The sequence below is a fragment of the Nesoenas mayeri genome, assembly GCF_963082525.1.
Source record: "Nesoenas mayeri genome assembly, chromosome: 13".
NCBI classification, from domain to species: domain Eukaryota; kingdom Metazoa; phylum Chordata; class Aves; order Columbiformes; family Columbidae; genus Nesoenas; species Nesoenas mayeri.
The window spans coordinates 4,269,772-4,286,795 of record NC_137550.1 but is presented as its reverse complement, the minus strand read 5'-3'; the positions used below and the strand labels follow the sequence as shown (position 1 = coordinate 4,286,795).

At 43.1% G+C, this 17,024-nt stretch overlaps 1 protein-coding gene across 1 annotated transcript in view; it reads left to right on the top strand.

The window, feature by feature from the left end:
* Positions 1-14,167, top strand: part of GPR50 (G protein-coupled receptor 50) — a gene marked incomplete at both ends in the record, with an annotated part of 40,592 nt that extends 26,425 nt beyond the window's left edge. Inside the window, one exon of the mRNA XM_080352716.1 lies at positions 13,302-14,167. Coding sequence (XP_080208842.1) covers positions 13,302-14,167 — 866 coding nt within the window. The remainder of the gene's footprint in view (positions 1-13,301) is intronic.
* Between the last annotated feature and the right edge of the window lie 2,857 nt (positions 14,168-17,024).

Below are 17,024 nucleotides of genomic sequence, written 5' to 3'. Positions count from 1 at the left end.
TGCCTTGTCCTAATTAGCAGTTAAATTCCAAGCCTTGCTCTCCTGGTGCTGAGATGCTGCCTTCCAGCAATTGCTCTGGGTTTATTTTTCATTGTGGTGCAGTCGATACTGAGTGTTTCTCCATTGTGCTGCCACATGAAGGCTCTTACATCCTCTGAGTTAGCAGACATGGGCCCATGGTCCTTGGGATGCATCTTCCCCACCCTGGAGCCAGGGAGACGGGACAGCCAGGACTGGATGTTGTGGGAGCCTGGGCAGGATGGGCCCCTGGGGAGGTTCTTGGGTGGTTCAGGCTGGAGAGTTTGCTGCAAGAGCTGGTCTCTGTTATTTTTTGTAAATCTGTTAGTGAAGCTGCAAATCCTGATTCCTTCTAGCTCTGACATTACAAATACCTCCCTGGATTCCTTAGAATATATTCAGATACTTGACTGAACTCTTTGCGTCTGTTAAAAACTTCACGTGGTTGCACAAGGGTGGCCCTGCCAGGCTGGAGATGACCTCATTGCTCTCAGAGGTGTTTCTTGAGCTGGCTAAATGAATGTACAACCAACGCTGATGTTTTCACATGCCTGACAGGGAAATGCACACTGTATGACACTGTGCTGCCAGCTCTGCTCAGAAAGCAGAGAGCGTTTGCTGGACTCCCCTCAGTTTCTCATTAATGTGCAAAGTTCTCATCTGTTTCCAGCAATATGCCAAGCAAATTTTTTGACAGAATTTCCACAAATCTCTTTGCAGTGCGCAGCGAGCTCGCCTCGGATCTCCCTGTCCTGTCTGTGTTTCTAACAGGTTGCTCTGGGGGCTTCCCATGAAGGAGATTGGCAGCTTGCTGTGAGTTTTTCTTGCTTACTGTGGTACACTTGTGTTACATTCCTGCTGAGAACTAGACATTTTTGTCCTTTCTACCAAATTAAACCCCTCTCAGAAGGTATTTTAAATGATATGTGATATTGCAAATACCTGTAAGATTTCAGGATGAATGTATGACATCTGTATTTGCACTTGGACACAAAGACTTCTCATTAGAAGCCTCTCTATTAAGCCCATGCTTCATTTCATCCTGATGTAGCTCCTGAAATATTCAGTTACTTTGGAGTTTGTTGATAAACAACAATCCTTCACTGGGGAGAGATAACAACATGGCATTTCAGCAATTAAATTAAAAGTATCTGTGAATCCTACTAAGGAGTGGAAATGGAGGGTCAAAAGTTGTTATGAAGAGACTGGGAGGCAGGAATTAACATTTTATGCTCTATGAATGATGGCTCTTTAAAAAAAATGGTGTTAGAAAAAGTCTAGGAGTGAGGAAGAGGTGTTTTCAGAAATTGCTTAGATTGAGTGAGGTTTTTATCTTAAAAATTTAGGAGTCTTGACCATTCCTCTTGTCTTGAGAAAGGATGGCAAATGAAAGTGTGTTCTCTAAAGCTGACAGAAGTTCCAGCACTTCAGGAGCAAAAGGCAGTGTAAAGAGCTGTAGCTCTTTCTCTGTTTTGCCCTTGCCTGGGGGAAGGTTTTACGCTGACCTAAGGTGCTGTTGAGTTATTAGTTTGTTCCTGAGCTTGCTCAACGAGTGCACGTCTAAAACCTCTTCTTGTAGCAACAGGGGTGGAAGGCAGCTTGGTAAGGGCCGTGTCCATCTAGAAATGCTGCTTCTTGTGAGTAATTTTGGGGAGGAGATGCCATGCCTTAGGGGAATGGTCAACTGACCTCCACAGGTCCCATCCAGCTCTGTTGTCCCTGATGGGTTTCATAGTCAAACCCGTGGAAGTACAAACACTGAAAGGGGAAGCAAAGTCTCCCTTACCAACCCCTGACTGGCTTAAAAGGTCCACTCAGGGTTAGCATTTGAAGGGTTGCATGCAGCCCTTTCTGAGCCTCCCTGACCATAACAGGAGTCATAAGGCTCAAGTTACACATTACCACTTTGAAATATCTTGGTATGGATGTTAAGTGGTTTGAGAGAGAAGAAATCTGTGTGATTTATTTCTTGCTGAGAAAAGTTCAATAGAGATAAAAAGGTAAAGGAGGAGGAAAGTTTAACGCGATACTGAGAGTATCATCTTTTGATGGTGATTATATAACTCTGAAAGTAGACCTGCCCTTATCACTACAGACAAGAAAGTAGGACTCGGGGGTATTTCAGGATTAGGCAGTTGAGCTAAGTACCTCAGAGTTTATTTGGCTTACATGGATGGCCGTTTTTCTAGTATCTCTTATTCTTTCTGGTGTTTTTCACTGAGAGCAAAACTTGTGTGAGAGCAGAATACAGAGATGCTCTTGCGGTGGAAGCTGTTGATGGCAGAGGCGTCTGCCAGCCTCATCAGCAATGATCCCCAAACACAAGATCTCCCTTTCACTGTGCATATTGCTGCCTACAAGTAAGACTACTTATTTCAAGAGGTTCCTCCAGTAATTTAGGTGTCATAATCCCACAATATCTTATTTTCCTTCAAGCCATTTGGATATTAGCCAGCATTAGACTCCCTATCAAGATCAGTGTTAGAGCACACCCATATGAACCATTTGTTCACATGGACTCCTATTGGACTGTGGACTTTACTGCAAGAATGTCTTCTCTGTTTTAATATACCCACATTGCACCTCAAAGATGTTTAAGTTTCATAAGTCATTAGGAAAAAAACAGAAGCAGATGCCTTCCACCAATACATTTGGGACTTCCTAGTCTGAGTTTTGCAGATCGATTGTTTCTTGTAGCTCATCCTGTACCTTGCCTTGACAAGAATTCTGTAAACCATGTGGAGTATCTGGAGTGAAGCTTTTGCTGGTGTTCTGGGAACTACTGGTTTTGGATTTTTTTCTGGGAAAATTTTAAAAGTGCTTTAGGGCATGTCTTGTTTTTTGGAGATATTTTTTTCCAGTATCATTATTATTATGCTTATTGGATTGACTTTGACTGTTTGCATTAGACTTCTGCTGATGCAATTGTATCAGAGTGCCTAAAGTGTTCCCAGGTGAAAGTAACTCTCCATTTTGAATGGGATTAGTAAATAATTGTAAATGAACCAGGAGGTCCAGAGCAGATTTCCTTTCCAGTCTCCTACTTACGTGCATTACTTCTCTCACAGTTCACATAGTTGTGACAAAGCCATCAAACCTTGGGTCTCTTTCTTTCCCCATTTGTAAGGTGAAGAATATTACTCCTCTTCCTGATAGATTGTAAAGGTTGGATGAACAGTAATTCAGGTAGCTCAACCTTTTTCCTTGCAATTGGCCTGGATGGTGGGTTTGGAGGACTGACTATGCATAGGAATGTAAGTAGCTCTGAACAGATACACTGCTTCCCTGTCCCTCAAGGTACCATTTCTCTTCCAGCCTCATCCTCCCTGCATGTGCCTACTGTGGCAGTACCTGCTTCATTGCTAGGTCCAGTATGAGACCACAGGAGAGAAAAAAACATGGTCTGGAAGGAATTCTTACATTAAATCTACCCCATGGCTTTTTTTTGTATAACCTGTTTTATAACAATGGCCATCAAATGTTTGATTTCAGTGCTAGAAAGATGAGTAGAAAGGAGCAGGTTTGTTACATGATTGGTGAAAATGCCATTTATGAGAAATCTGATATGTGCTCAGCACACCTCCATCGGCACCAGTGTGTTCTGGCCCCTGCACACAAGTCTTGGTCAGCCAGGTCTTTGCTTGGCCAGTGAATTATTCACCCCAAACCCAAATCGAGGAGGGACTTTAGAAGGCCAGCTTTGGCTTAGGAAGGCATCCAGCCTTTAACTGATTAGATCCTGGGCTGTCAGGCTGCAATCTTGGTGCATAAGACAGAAGACCCCAGGCGTGTTAAGTCCAGAGAATATTCAAGAGCACCAAGATGAAAGATGGAGAGAAACAGGCCTTCTTTCCCTCCATTTCCTGCTAGCCATTTCTTCAGTCTTTTTACTCAATGTGTTGTTTAGCAAGAGGAGGAGGATGCTGTGTAATCACAGTGAGAACAGATTTAACAGCTAAGTCAAATTAAATGCAGCTCCATTACAGCAGACTGCAGTGTTCATTTGCCTGTCAGCACCTCTGCTTTTCCCTGCAAGTTCTGCATTCTGCAGCTCTCTGCATGATGACACTCTTCCCTGCATCCCCCTTTCTTTGGGCTTTGACACCTGCTTGCAGGACAGTTTTTCACAATTAAGTAAACCTAAGATTTGTCCCATAATACTGTAAGAAAAGTGCAGACTGGTAAAACTTCATTTTCATGCTTTTCAAGACACCTTGCAGAGGTAGCAGATTGGCAAGCTCACTTGCACTGGGTTTTTTTGAGATTTGCCTTGCCTATGTGAGATCAGATTCTGGTTCAAGGAGTGGCATTTGTTTACCCCCTCTGAAACAAACGACAAAGGAATTTCAACTGAATAGTTTGGCACAGACTAATCTATCTTGGCAGTGGAGAACAGGAATTCATGAAGTTTCTGAGGAGGCAAGATTTGTTGGGAATGGAAACAACCCTCCTTAGACCAGCCCAGGATGGGAAAAGTGGATAAGCTTCCTCTGGGCACATAAGCCCATCTCAGCACCCCTGAGCTGAGGACATGCAGAGCACAGCTTAGTGTGTGCACCAGCATAACTCTGTGCTGTTAACTCAAGCTTTTCTGTTACTATTCCTCTAATTATTGATTTAGGCTTAGTTATTTCATATATTATTATTATCATTATTATTATTATTATTTAATCTAAAAACATCTTCTATCTTTATACAGCAACTGACTTATTTTTACGTTAGTGTCTTGTTCTTGTTACACAGAGTGCTAGTGGTGATACTGATGCCAGGATCAGTATGTGTTACAGGTCTGTCCTGAGCTTCCAGTAGAAAGTGAAGCTGGATTCAGGGCAGCCTTTTGTGTTGTGCTGCTCTGTGTCCAGACTGAGGTTTTTCTCTGTGGTCTGAGCTCAACTTGCTCTCTCCGGAAGCTGGGTACTGTACGATACTATTTTGTTTCACATCTGAATCTTTAGAAAGGATATTAGGGTGTATGTTGAATAAGGCATCTGAATTTGGTATTACAACAGCTAACGCAGCCCAAAAGTGAACTTATGTGTGTGCACAACCAAGTGTTATAAAAATTACCTTTAAGTATTCATAGGAAAGCTGGCTGCTTTGAGTCTCCATCTTGGACAGTCCTCACCTCACACAACTTCTTCAGTTCATCCTAAGACTTAACCAACAGACCAGCCACAGCCTGAGAATGTGTTGCCTGTAGCAGACTTGGACAAGATTTGGTCCAGAATGAGCTAAAGGCTAAATGTCCTTCACTGATACAAACATTTTTGTGTGATGATTTTTTTTTTTTAGTAACTTTGTCATTTCCATATATTAGACAATTTGAAAGAGTTACAAGGAAAAAAATTGACTCCTAACTATTAAAAACTGGGACTGGAGAGAGACCCATTCCTGGGCTTGCAGGGCTGGGAGGCCAAAAGAAGCTGTTAGTTGTGGCAGGGTAACATCTGCTCCTTGGAGTTGAGGTCCATGGGTGCAGTGACTGGTGCTGTCACTAAGGTTTAGTCAACAAGCCATGCTGGTGAAGCACAAGGAGGAGCAGAAGCCAGCCCTTGGGCTCAGCTGGCTTGGTTTGGCAGGGCTCATCAGGGCAGTCAGCTGTGATTTTTATCACTAAAATCAGCTATGTGTTCATATCTGACTACACATTCTGCCTGTCAGCTGCCCAGGAATCGGTTGCTTGCCCATAACTCCTTTCCAGGCCAGAAACACGCTCCGACCGGCACCAGTAGCAAAAGAGCGTTATTAAGTCTATCAAGCCTGAGTTCACAGATTTTATTTTAGAATAGTAACAGATGGCAAATGGTGGCAGTACAGCTGCCAGGACCAAGAGAGGATGGATGCTGGTTTGTCAGTTCAATGGATGCTGGCAGTAATTCACATTTATGTTTATACAGAGCCTTTCCTGTTTCAGAGCACTTTACCAACCAGTTGATAAATAATGGGCTTGAAGTTAACGTGGGCTGGCAGATCTCGTCTCTGTGCTTGTGTGGCCAGTGTGTGAGGCTAAACATAACGGCATCAGACTGCACAAGAATTAGGCAGCTTCTTAAAATCACATAGTACCATTCACCAGGGATCTCATAGTCTTACAGGAGGCTATAAGTTTGATGACAGGAGTCTGGGGCGCATAATTAGAAGGAGCACTTTTTAGCACTTTTTTGGTATATACTAAGAGCCAGATAAAGACTTATCTGGCTCCACTTATTCCTCCTCCATTACCAGAAGATCCAGTCACCATAATCACATCCAGGAAAAATATCACACTAACTAGAGCTAAGTTTAGAAATCCTGAAGAATTGCAGCATCATGGTTTTCCCTCATGAGAAGGTACAGAACTTCCACGAAAACACAGGAAGAAGTCATTAGAAGGCACATAAATGAACAGAAAATAGTATTTTTGAATAGTTGCACATTGTTGTGGGTAGGTAAAACAAGGACTTTACATAGTTTCCCCTTTCTTTATAATATCTCCAGATCATCCTTTTGTACATCTTAGCTGAGCAGGACATATTAGGATTAATGTGGAGTAATGGGAGGAAGCTTTCCAAACAGTGTTTCTCTGGGATGGTCTAAAAACCTCATTATGTGTTTAAAATATCTGAAACTCTGACAATGGAGGAGTAGCTCTGCAATGGTACCAAAAGAGAACCAAACACTTTTTTAAAGGTCCAGGAGAAGAGGTAATTAAACTCATTTTTATCCAGTTGAGAGTTGAGAGTGCATATCCAGCTACCATCTGCCTCACACTAAGGGAAAAATAGCCTCCTTTACTTTATTTCCAGTGTAATGGTAAGTGATAAAAGGAAAGATAGAAAATCATGCAAGCAGGGCTGGTCTCTAATTTCTGCCCATTTCCACAGACTTCTGAGCTCAGGTACAACTTTGAATCTGATTTGCCTTAGCCAAATGAAAGTTATGAATCTCTGAGGTGTAAACTCTGCAATTGATTGCCCTTTGCTGCATTCACTTAGAGCAGCTGAAGGCATGGCTCAAATATGTTTTTGACAGCAATACAATTAAAATGTCATGACCTAAAAGTAAGTCTAAAATCCAGTAATCCAGTCCTCCACCTAGCAGTGTAAGCAACTCTGTAACTATTGACCAAAATAACATATGGTGCATAACAAAATAAATGTAATTGAAGTGCTGGGGAGCTGGTCCTTTCTACTTCAGTAAATACCATGAGGTTTATCTCCTCCTACTGGAAGCAAGTCTTTTTCTCAGGTGCAGAGGGAAAGGCAGCTTTCATGCCACCATGGCAATATACTGCTGAGGTGGCTGATGAAGCTTGCAGTCATGATGCCAAAGTGATGCTGATGTCTGATCATGGACGGGCACAGGAGGAGCCTGAGAGTTCGCTTTGCAAACTGCCTTCTGGTCTGCCCTGCAGTTTTATGCTTTTGTCTAGGACCTTCAAGGTGTCCTTAAACTGGATATTTCCTTGTTCTCTAATCTTGCCTCCTAAGGATGCTGTGGGCTGGCAATACCTCCTGTCCTGTCTGTTCTTTACCCTCTATATCGTTTTATGCAGTACAGTCAGAATTTGAGACCAGCTGGCAGCCCAACTGCAATGTCTGTTTAACTGCAGGAAACCATGCTTTATCCCCTCTGAATCCTGATGGAGTAATGATAACAGATAATTGACTGAATGCTTTTTTCATTTCTTGTTTATTCATCTCTTTGAACAGACTCCCTAAATACACAAATAAAATCCTCAATTAAAATTTGTGGATTAATGAATTGAACAACAGATTTTTTTTTTTTTTTCCCCGTTGCCTGGATTTCAGGAAGAGTTTCTCTGACTTTTCACTCGTGCTCCCTCATGAAACATTTTCAGTTGTCAAAATGGTTAAGTGCACTCTTGGCTGTTGTGTGGGCACATCAGATGCATCAGAATGCTGAGAAGAGACAATAATTAACAGTCTGGGATTTCCCATGTGCCAATTTGTTGCTGCGTGTGTGGTGTTCACAGTGCTGTGGAAACCAAGAGCTTGCGTGGAGCATGACGTGGGCCATAGTCCCCTACAGAAGGATGGTTCTTAATTCTTCTTGATGAGGCAAACACTGTGTTCCCTGGAGTGATCCTTTAGAGTTTGTGTTGTAAGAAATGCTTGCTAGACTGAGGGCTGCAGGATTAGGATCCCCCAACACCACGGTATTGTTACCCATCTACATTACAGCAGTATATGATCAATATGATTGCACACAGCCAATGATATCTTTCTATTATAAAAAGAACAAAATTGGTCTGAAAGTGTTTTCTATGAACTGCCAGTTAGCTTGCAGAACCAAGCGTGCACTTCGCTCTGCAGACTGGAGGTTAGGGAAATACAAGCAAACACAGTGAGTGGCAGGTAAAAACAAACAAGAAAAGCAGGCTATCAAAGCTAATAAAGAGTCTTGTTGCAAGCTGAATAAAGCTTTTATGATTTTATCTTTTTGCTTCAAGCAAACAGTACATTTTGTTTCTGTTTTGCAGTGAGCATGAGCTTTGGAAGTTTAAATAGAGAGTATTAGGTTATGGTAAGTGGTCATTGGAGGCTTGCATTACAATCATGGCCTGTTAAATTGTTTACCGAACCTTATTATATCTATATATATAGACATATAGATATATAGATATATATCTGAGGTTCACGTGAGTCTTAATTCCAGTTTATCTCCTTGTAGACATGAGTCTGTTGAGTTTTTCATAAAACTTGAAAGGACTAACATAAAGTTTAAGATGCCTTTTATTATAAGCCGCAAATAGTGAGGTGTCACCATAAGCATACAAGTCACCCCAGTAAACTTTTAGCATTATGTCATTGTGTATCTTAGCACATTTTTCTCACCACAGGTTTCTACACCTGCAGTTCTACAACTGTTAGTTATTCTGGCTGCAGCTGGACAGACGCCAGGATCTGATCTCACTGCTGGGAAGGGGTTGGCACAGCAGGGGGACTGGTCATGCTGTGACCCCCATGGCACTCCTGTCCATCATGCTCATGGGTCAGCTTCTCACCTGCTGGGCTTCAGGCTCTTGTATGGAGTTTTCGTTAACCTAAAATGCTGTGCTGGGCACCGGCTATTTGGGAGCAACTTGGCTGCCTGCAAAGCAGCTGGCAGTAGGGGACAACCTGGACAGCAGAGCCCTCACACCCCCTCAGTCGGAGCTGGACCCTGCTAGACAAGCAGAAGTTGATCCTCAAAACTGTTTCTTTGCTTTGGTGCAACTGCTGCTTCTCAGGATATTTTAGTTTCAGCACTGAGTTTACAGGTAATAGTGTTAACTTCAGGCTGCACTGAGCATCTGTATCTTGTTAACCTGAAGCAAAACTTCGGTAATGTTTTAGCAAAGAATGTAAGAGAGCTTTATATGGATAGCAGAGAACAAGAGTTTTGGGTGCTTGCTTTGGACATTTTGAGATGTAGAAAAATAGACAATTCTCAGAAAAATATTTTATGTACTTCCCTCTCCCCTCTCCACCTTTTAACCCTGCCTCTAGGTTCAGGATACCTAAAACACAGCCCATGTGTCCTAAAGCCCATGGCTGCAGTGTGGGAACAGCAGGTAGAGGCTTGATCACTGCAACTGGAGCTTCTGCACCGAGGGATTTCCAACAGCCCCTTGAGGCAGGCAGGGCCAACGACCCCTGGACTTGTACAGTGATGCTCAGTTAGTCTCTGTAGAAGAGTCATGTCCTTTTGTAGGAAAGTCAAGTGGAGTTTGGGCAGCCTGCCATTGAAGACCTTTATGTGCGTGGTTTATTGACTCACAGAACTCATTGTGGTATTTCCACGTTTCCTGACACCAGGACTTGACAGTAAGTCCTTAGATAACCTGTGTTGTTGGATAATCCAGGCAAAATGAGAGACAGGGCCAGGCCACTGCTGGAATACAGGAGCAGGCTGTTGGCATGAGCAGAAACAGGATTTTAGGAGTCTGGGAAGGAGGAGAGGAGCTCAATGGCAGGAGTACTAGGGCAGAAGATGTTCTGGGGTAAATTCCCATTTGCATTACTTGCACATGTTTAAACTCCTCTCTGCTGGTGGGCATCAGGTTGTTTTGTGGTTTTTTTTCCAAACAAATTGTGGATTACACTATGAACAGCATATCGTGCCTGTATAATCTATGGCTTTGTGTTGGACCTCTGCAATGTAAAAAGATTTAAAGTTTATTTGAAAAGGTGGCCAAGTCCTTGTTACCAGTATGCTTGTGACAGACTTGCCTTTCTCCACCATTCTTACTTCCTCGTATTTGACTACATAACTGGGGGATAGAACACAGCGGCACACAAACCAATTTATACTAAGTAGAAGTTAAAAACAGGACGGAAAATACAAAAGCTAATGAGGAAATATAGTCACATGCCAACAAAGAGAAAAAGATAGATTGGAAAATAGTGTCACAGAAGCAGATAATTTTAAATTTGAGTTAAAGTCCTGCTGGTATTATTTATGGGCAACACTCCTTTTTTTTATAGTGGAAAAAATTTTAAAAAAATACAGTAATGAAGATCATTGGCAGGAGACTGCTCTTTGCTTTCCCTAACAGCCACACATTAGATGTTTTCCCATTCTGCAATGGTTTTGGGACAGAGGACAAGGACATGAGCCTTTGGCCACAGGGCCCAGCACACAGTGGTCTCATAGCAAACCAGCGATTGTGAGGCTGAAGCGCTGTTTCGCTCAAGTTGTTCTTATTTGAGTAATTAGCCAGAAGCCAGGTCCCATTCTTTGAAGAGTGTGTTCTATTTTGGAGCCATGCAATGTAGCCCCTCTTTTCATCCCTATATTTTTATTTAGTACTTCTCCCAACTATCCAAGTTAGTGAAGAAAGACTGACAGAGACTGCTCATTTCTCTCAGCAGCTGGTAGCGAAGTGAGGCTAATAATTTTGCATATGATTTTGCTAAGTTTTGGATTAAATCCACTGATGTGCTGCCTTAAGTAGGGAATATCCAGCTTTGTTCTGCTTTTTCTAATTCAGAACTGCGTGTTGATTGTGGCTCTCTGTCCCCCCCAGTAAATGCAGAGGTTTGCTCTCTGGCCACCTGTGTATATCAACGTGTATCCCAGTGGGACAGGTCCAGCGGAGAGGGACGGTTGTGGTCCCATCAGTGGAGTCTGTCTCCAGCACCCTCTGCAAGTCTTCTAAATTGGTTTGCTGATACATCTCTGTTTCCATTTTGCTGTCTTGAAAACTGTTTTGGAAAACCTTTCCAAAAGGAAATTCTGGTGCTGGGGAAACATTTTGCTTTTTGTTGAAGTGGCATATTTTTGGTTGAAGGATTAAAAACTTTGCTGCAGAAGAGCATTCCCTCTCTAGGGTGCCTGTGTGAGCACTAAGCCTGATCACAAGAGGTTCTGCCCTTGGCAGCAAGCATAGAGTTAATTACATAGGGACCAGATTCAGTGACTGCACTTTAAAAAGCTCTAAGTAAGATATTAAATCAAGCGAAAGAGCTGCACTGAGACACAGCAGACACAGAAGTTGTGTGCTTTGCTAAACCTGTGCATGTGAAATCTCTCTCTAAAAAGACTTCAGCATTTACATGACCTCTGCTAATATTTATTTTAAAATAACGCTTTGTGTCAGCTGTCTCAGCTCCACACTGCCGTGGGCTGTTCTCAAGTCTGGACTGTTTTCCAGTCAGCGTGAAGTGGACTCTGCTGCCTGATATGAACAGTCGACTTGTCCTTATAGTTTTTGTTGGCAACAAACATAGCAATGAGCCAACTGCAGCGGCAATGTGGCTGTGATTTCTGCCAGCCCTTGGGTGTATTTTTTGAATACTGAAGCCAGTGAGCTAGCTGAACTGAGATGTCAGAGACTCCCTTCATGGATACTACAGAAAAAGACCTCTTTTTAGTGTTTTTTCCAATATAATATGGTAGACAGCAGGATATGAGGGTTTGAAGAGAAGGTGCAGGTGTGATCGCTGGGCTGGGATGTTGCCTATAACACACAGGGGCGTAGGTGTTTACACCTTAAATGTATCAAACAGCTTCTTCTGGTACTCGAGTAATATTTTCCTTCCTGCCATTGCAGATATACCTGAAGGTAGTAGAGTTAGGAAAAAATACTTTTTCTAGTGTGCTGTCCTCTAACTGCATTGTTGAGCTCCTCCTGCAATGACAATTTATTTAGTCATCAAAAAGCTGAATTTTGACAGATGTCCTTTTGAACATTATAGTTGGTCTTGTGGTCATACCAGTTCCCAAAAGACCTCAAGGTCCCTTCCTTAATGCACTCCTCTACTCTGACTGGCAAATGGAACAGAGAGGGGGTTTTGCCTTCCTAACAGTACACCAGACTCCTATAATGAGTAAGTGCTGTTAGGAAGTCACTGGCTGTGTGAGTCATTGGAGGGTGCTCCACACAGTGGGATTGACCAGAGCTGTCCCACGCAATGTGCCATTTTCAATCCAGCAAGGCTTAAATTATTTCATATTTGCACAGACTCTCAATTCTCTTCATTGTAGAGTCTAAAAGGACAACCTGCAGCATGTGCTCTGCAGAGGTGGCTGACAGCAGCTTATTAATCATATTCCCTGCCCAGGGCCAGACAGTGTAGGAGTGATTGACCTTCCATATTGCATTGGACAACTTTAATATGAAAGTAACAGGAAAACATACGAAATAAGATAAGCACATAAAGGCTGGCTGCACCGTGCCTCCTGGAAGAACACACTCCATAGTGTAAGCACTGCATGAATTCTGGTGGAAATATGCCTGTTCACATGCAAAAGACCAAAAAAGACATTTCCCATGCAACTGCTATCAGTGCAATGAATAATCCACCGAAAACTTAACCTGACTGCCCCAGTTCTTTGGCCCATGAGGGACAGAGCTTGTGTAAAGTGTCACTATGTGATGGTATAGAAAGATTATGTCCTGTATAGTATTTAAAGGAATTAAGTTCTCCACAGGACAGTGGATGCTAGATGGCTGCCTGGTGACTACAGAGGTGCTGGCTGATTAACAAGGACAGCAAAATCCTTCTCTCTTACACAACTTAGAGGATTGCAGGAACCTGACACAGAGCTATAGTTGGGTTTACGATTTAGAATTTTCCACTTTAGAATTTTCTGAAGAAGGAACATGCAGGTTAATCATGGGTAGTTACTCTTCACTACTGTCACTAGCAGAGCAAGTCCTTATTTTCTGGGGTTTCAGATTTCAACTGGAAGGTAGAGTGAAGTCTGTGAGAAGAGTTAGGCCTACAGAGGAGTTCTGAGTTGCAGGTCATCTGGACCTATGCTAACCTCTCACAGTCTCTTCTCCTTTTTTGTAGGCAACATCTTTGTTGTGAGTTTGTCTGTCGCAGACCTCGTAGTTGCGATTTACCCATACCCTCTGATCTTGAGCGCCATTTTCCATAATGGATGGACCATGGGAAATGTTCACTGCCAGATAAGTGGGTTCCTGATGGGCTTAAGTGTCATCGGGTCCATTTTCAACATCACGGCAATCGCAATCAACCGCTACTGCTACATCTGCCACAGCCTTCGGTACGATAAGCTCTTCAACCTGAAGAACACCTGCTGCTATCTCTGTGTGACCTGGGTACTCACAGTGGTGGCAATTGTGCCAAACTTCTTCGTTGGCTCCTTGCAGTATGACCCCCGGATTTACTCCTGCACCTTTGCCCAGACGGTGAGTACATCATACACCATCACAGTGGTGGTGGTTCACTTCATCGTCCCACTGTCCATAGTGACGTTTTGTTACCTAAGGATCTGGATTTTGGTGATTCAAGTCAAACACCGAGTGAGACAAGACTGCAAGCAGAAGCTCAGAGCAGCTGACATCCGGAATTTCTTGACTATGTTTGTAGTTTTTGTCCTTTTTGCTGTGTGCTGGGGACCGTTAAACTTTATTGGCCTTGCTGTTTCAATTAATCCTTCAAAAGTGCAGCCACACATTCCAGAATGGCTTTTTGTCCTGAGCTATTTTATGGCCTATTTTAACAGCTGCCTCAATGCTGTGATCTATGGGCTTCTTAACCAGAATTTCCGGAAGGAATACAAAAGGATCCTGCTGACACTCCGGACTCCCAGGATGCTCTTCATCGATGTGTCCAAGGGTGGAACAGAAGGGATGAAAAGCAAGCCATCCCCAGCCGTAACAAACAACAACCAAGCTGAAATACACTTATGAGTCAGAACAGTACTATTTATTTTGGATTACAGTAGTGTATATAATATATAAAAGCCTTTCTGTGTGGGCATTTCACAGCTGGTGTTGCTGCCTGTTGTGCAAGGAAGGAGTCTGCTACCTTTCATGTTTAGCTTATCGCTGTGACATCAAGGCTTGAGTAAGGATTTTCAGAATGGAAATTATTGATTTTTATCTTTTCTTTTTCCTATGCCATCTTTCACCACGTGCCTAATTAATTAGTTTGGTTGCTTTTGCCACAAGCATGCCGATACCCTCAAAAAGGGAATCGTTCAGAGTGCATGGGGAAATGCAGTTATGCTTGAAATGCAGCCTTCAAGAGCCAGCAAAATCGCCATGTATTGCAATCAAAACTTTCTTCTTTCCCTCTGAATTCTAATTTTTTTTAGCATTAATGTAACCCAAACTATAGCAAACAAAATGGAAACCGCATGACCTTTTATGTTTTCACTTGGGTGACAGTATTAGCCAGCAGGCATACATGTGGGCATGGTGACTTCCACCGTGTGCGAGTTCGTTTTTCTTTTTCTTTTTTCTTAATGTTTTGAAGCTAGCCTGGGCTAGATGTGAGGCAGGCAAAAGCCAGACCTGGTGAGTGTCTGGTGCACTCATTTTAATTGAATGTCTACAGATATTAAGTACCCTTGCACTTTCCTTCCCAGGCCAGGAGTAAGAGTATAACATGACATAATGTAATTGCAGGAAGATACTTAGAGCCTGATTCTAATTTAGGCAGTCTCCTGTCATGGCCAGCATTTATTCCAAATGTCTTTCAGAAGTCCCTGCTACATGAACGTCATAAAAAAAGATGAACATAGCAGAGTCCCATCTGTTTAATGCAGATGTTGGCTTTTAAGTACCAGTAATATTTACACTTGCAGACAAAGGGAGAAGGGGAAGAAAGTGTTTATTCCAAGCATCTCTCCTTTTGCCTACCACATAACATGAATTTAGTGGGGGTGAGGGGCAAGTGGATAATTTTTTTATTTTTTCATTTTATTCTTATACAAACCTGTAATTAATTCATGGAACTGGGAAAGGAAAGCTACTTGAGCATATTAATGTATCAGTTTTCAGTTAAAACCTGAACTCTCTTATCTTTGTCATTGGAAATGATGTCCTGAAGTGCTGGGAAGGCCAGTATCACATTAGAGACAAGCACATGGGCAAAGATAAGACTTTTTCCTTAACGGAGGGACGGGGCGGAGTTGACGGCAGCTGTCTGTAAATATGGCTTGTTCTTTTTTTCCTTAGCTCCATTGTGAATTCGTCTACTTATGTTATTAAATGTGTGGATCCTTCTTTGAAACAGTCCCATAAAATCAACAGGTAAAACTCCCCTGGTGCGACTCTACCTTCAAGTGAGCAAACCTGGCCTGATGCTGGTGTACGGAGAGGCCCAGTGGGAGCTGTGTGATGGAGAGGAGCAGGTCTGAGCCCCGTGGGTCTGATGAGACCAGCAGTCAGCCCTGCTCCTGATCAGAGAGTGCAGTCTTCTCTCTTTGATCATAGCCAAAGTAGGACTAGTTTCAGGGCTGAACCCCGAAACACTGAGAACCAGACTTTGCAATAGCATGTAGGTGCCTAGAGATAGAGGTACGTAGGATTTACCAAAACCTTGAGCAGGCTAAGTGCCTAATACTTAGTGAAGTTAACAAGCCATTTGTGCACCGCTTGCTGAAAGCCACTTGTTGCCGAACGTCTCTTCTGCTGATTTTTGTTGGGGAAAGTGGAGTTGAGAGAAATTAAGCCCCTTTATGAAGTGGACATGGTGCGTTGCTCCAGTGTGGGCTGTGGTGTGCCTGCTGCCATGTGGAGAAGGTTGCTGCAATGCAGGGGGGGTCTCTGCACTTATAGGGCACCCTGGCACTTTATGAAGTTTCAAACTTGAACATCTCAGCCATTTCAGACGATTATTGTTTTAAAATGCACTGCAGCCAGCCTCCCATAATAGGAATCAAAATGAGTTCTGTTTTGGCCTCTTAATTTGCCTGAGCATGGCCAAATAAAGGTATCTTGACCCTCAGAAATAATGTGGTCCATTTGCCTTCCAGCAAAACCAGTGTGGATGAATTCACACCATTCCATGCGAACAAAATCATTTTGAGTCAAACTTGGATAAGAAAAGCACTGAGTAATCCATAACTGCAGAGACTGTTTGTCCTGTCATGCCAAGGAGATGTCCTGTGTTCTGTGATTAGTCTTCAAAGCTGTTTGCAATTAGCCACAACAGTGTTAGAATCACGTTAACAAATATTTTTAAGCATCTAGCGCCAAGCCAAATATACTCCTTTAAGACAATCGTGAAGAATCTTGTACAGGTTTGCCAAATGTCTCAAATACCCCACAACTGGGGTTTTATCCTACAAATTCTTGTCTTGTTAACTGAATGTTCAGTGAAGGCAGGGTGGTATTTTTTTTTTTTTCTTTAAGCTTGTATTTGCACTATTTCTTATTCAGGCTCCAAAGTAACAGCCAGCGAGCATTTGAACCAAACCAAGTAAGCCAAAGAGGTCCCGAACAGGCAAGCCATGGGAGTCTCTGCTAGCACCTGGTAGGAAGGGGAGCAGCAGGGGCACAATAGGGCATGTCCCCAGGACTCACGGAGAGTCACTGCTGGACCAGACTATGCAAAGTGAGAGGGGGATCTGCTTGTCTTCCGCTGCAAGGTCTTTGCAGGGGACAGGCTGAGTACCTGCTGTGCTGGAGTGGGTGCTGAGCAGCTCCCCACCCGTGCAGACCCTGCCAGCACCCTGCAGGCTGGGGATGGGTCTGCGATGGGCTCCGTGACAGCATGGAGAGCTTGCCCTAGCATGACCTGTTCAGAACTGCTTTGGGT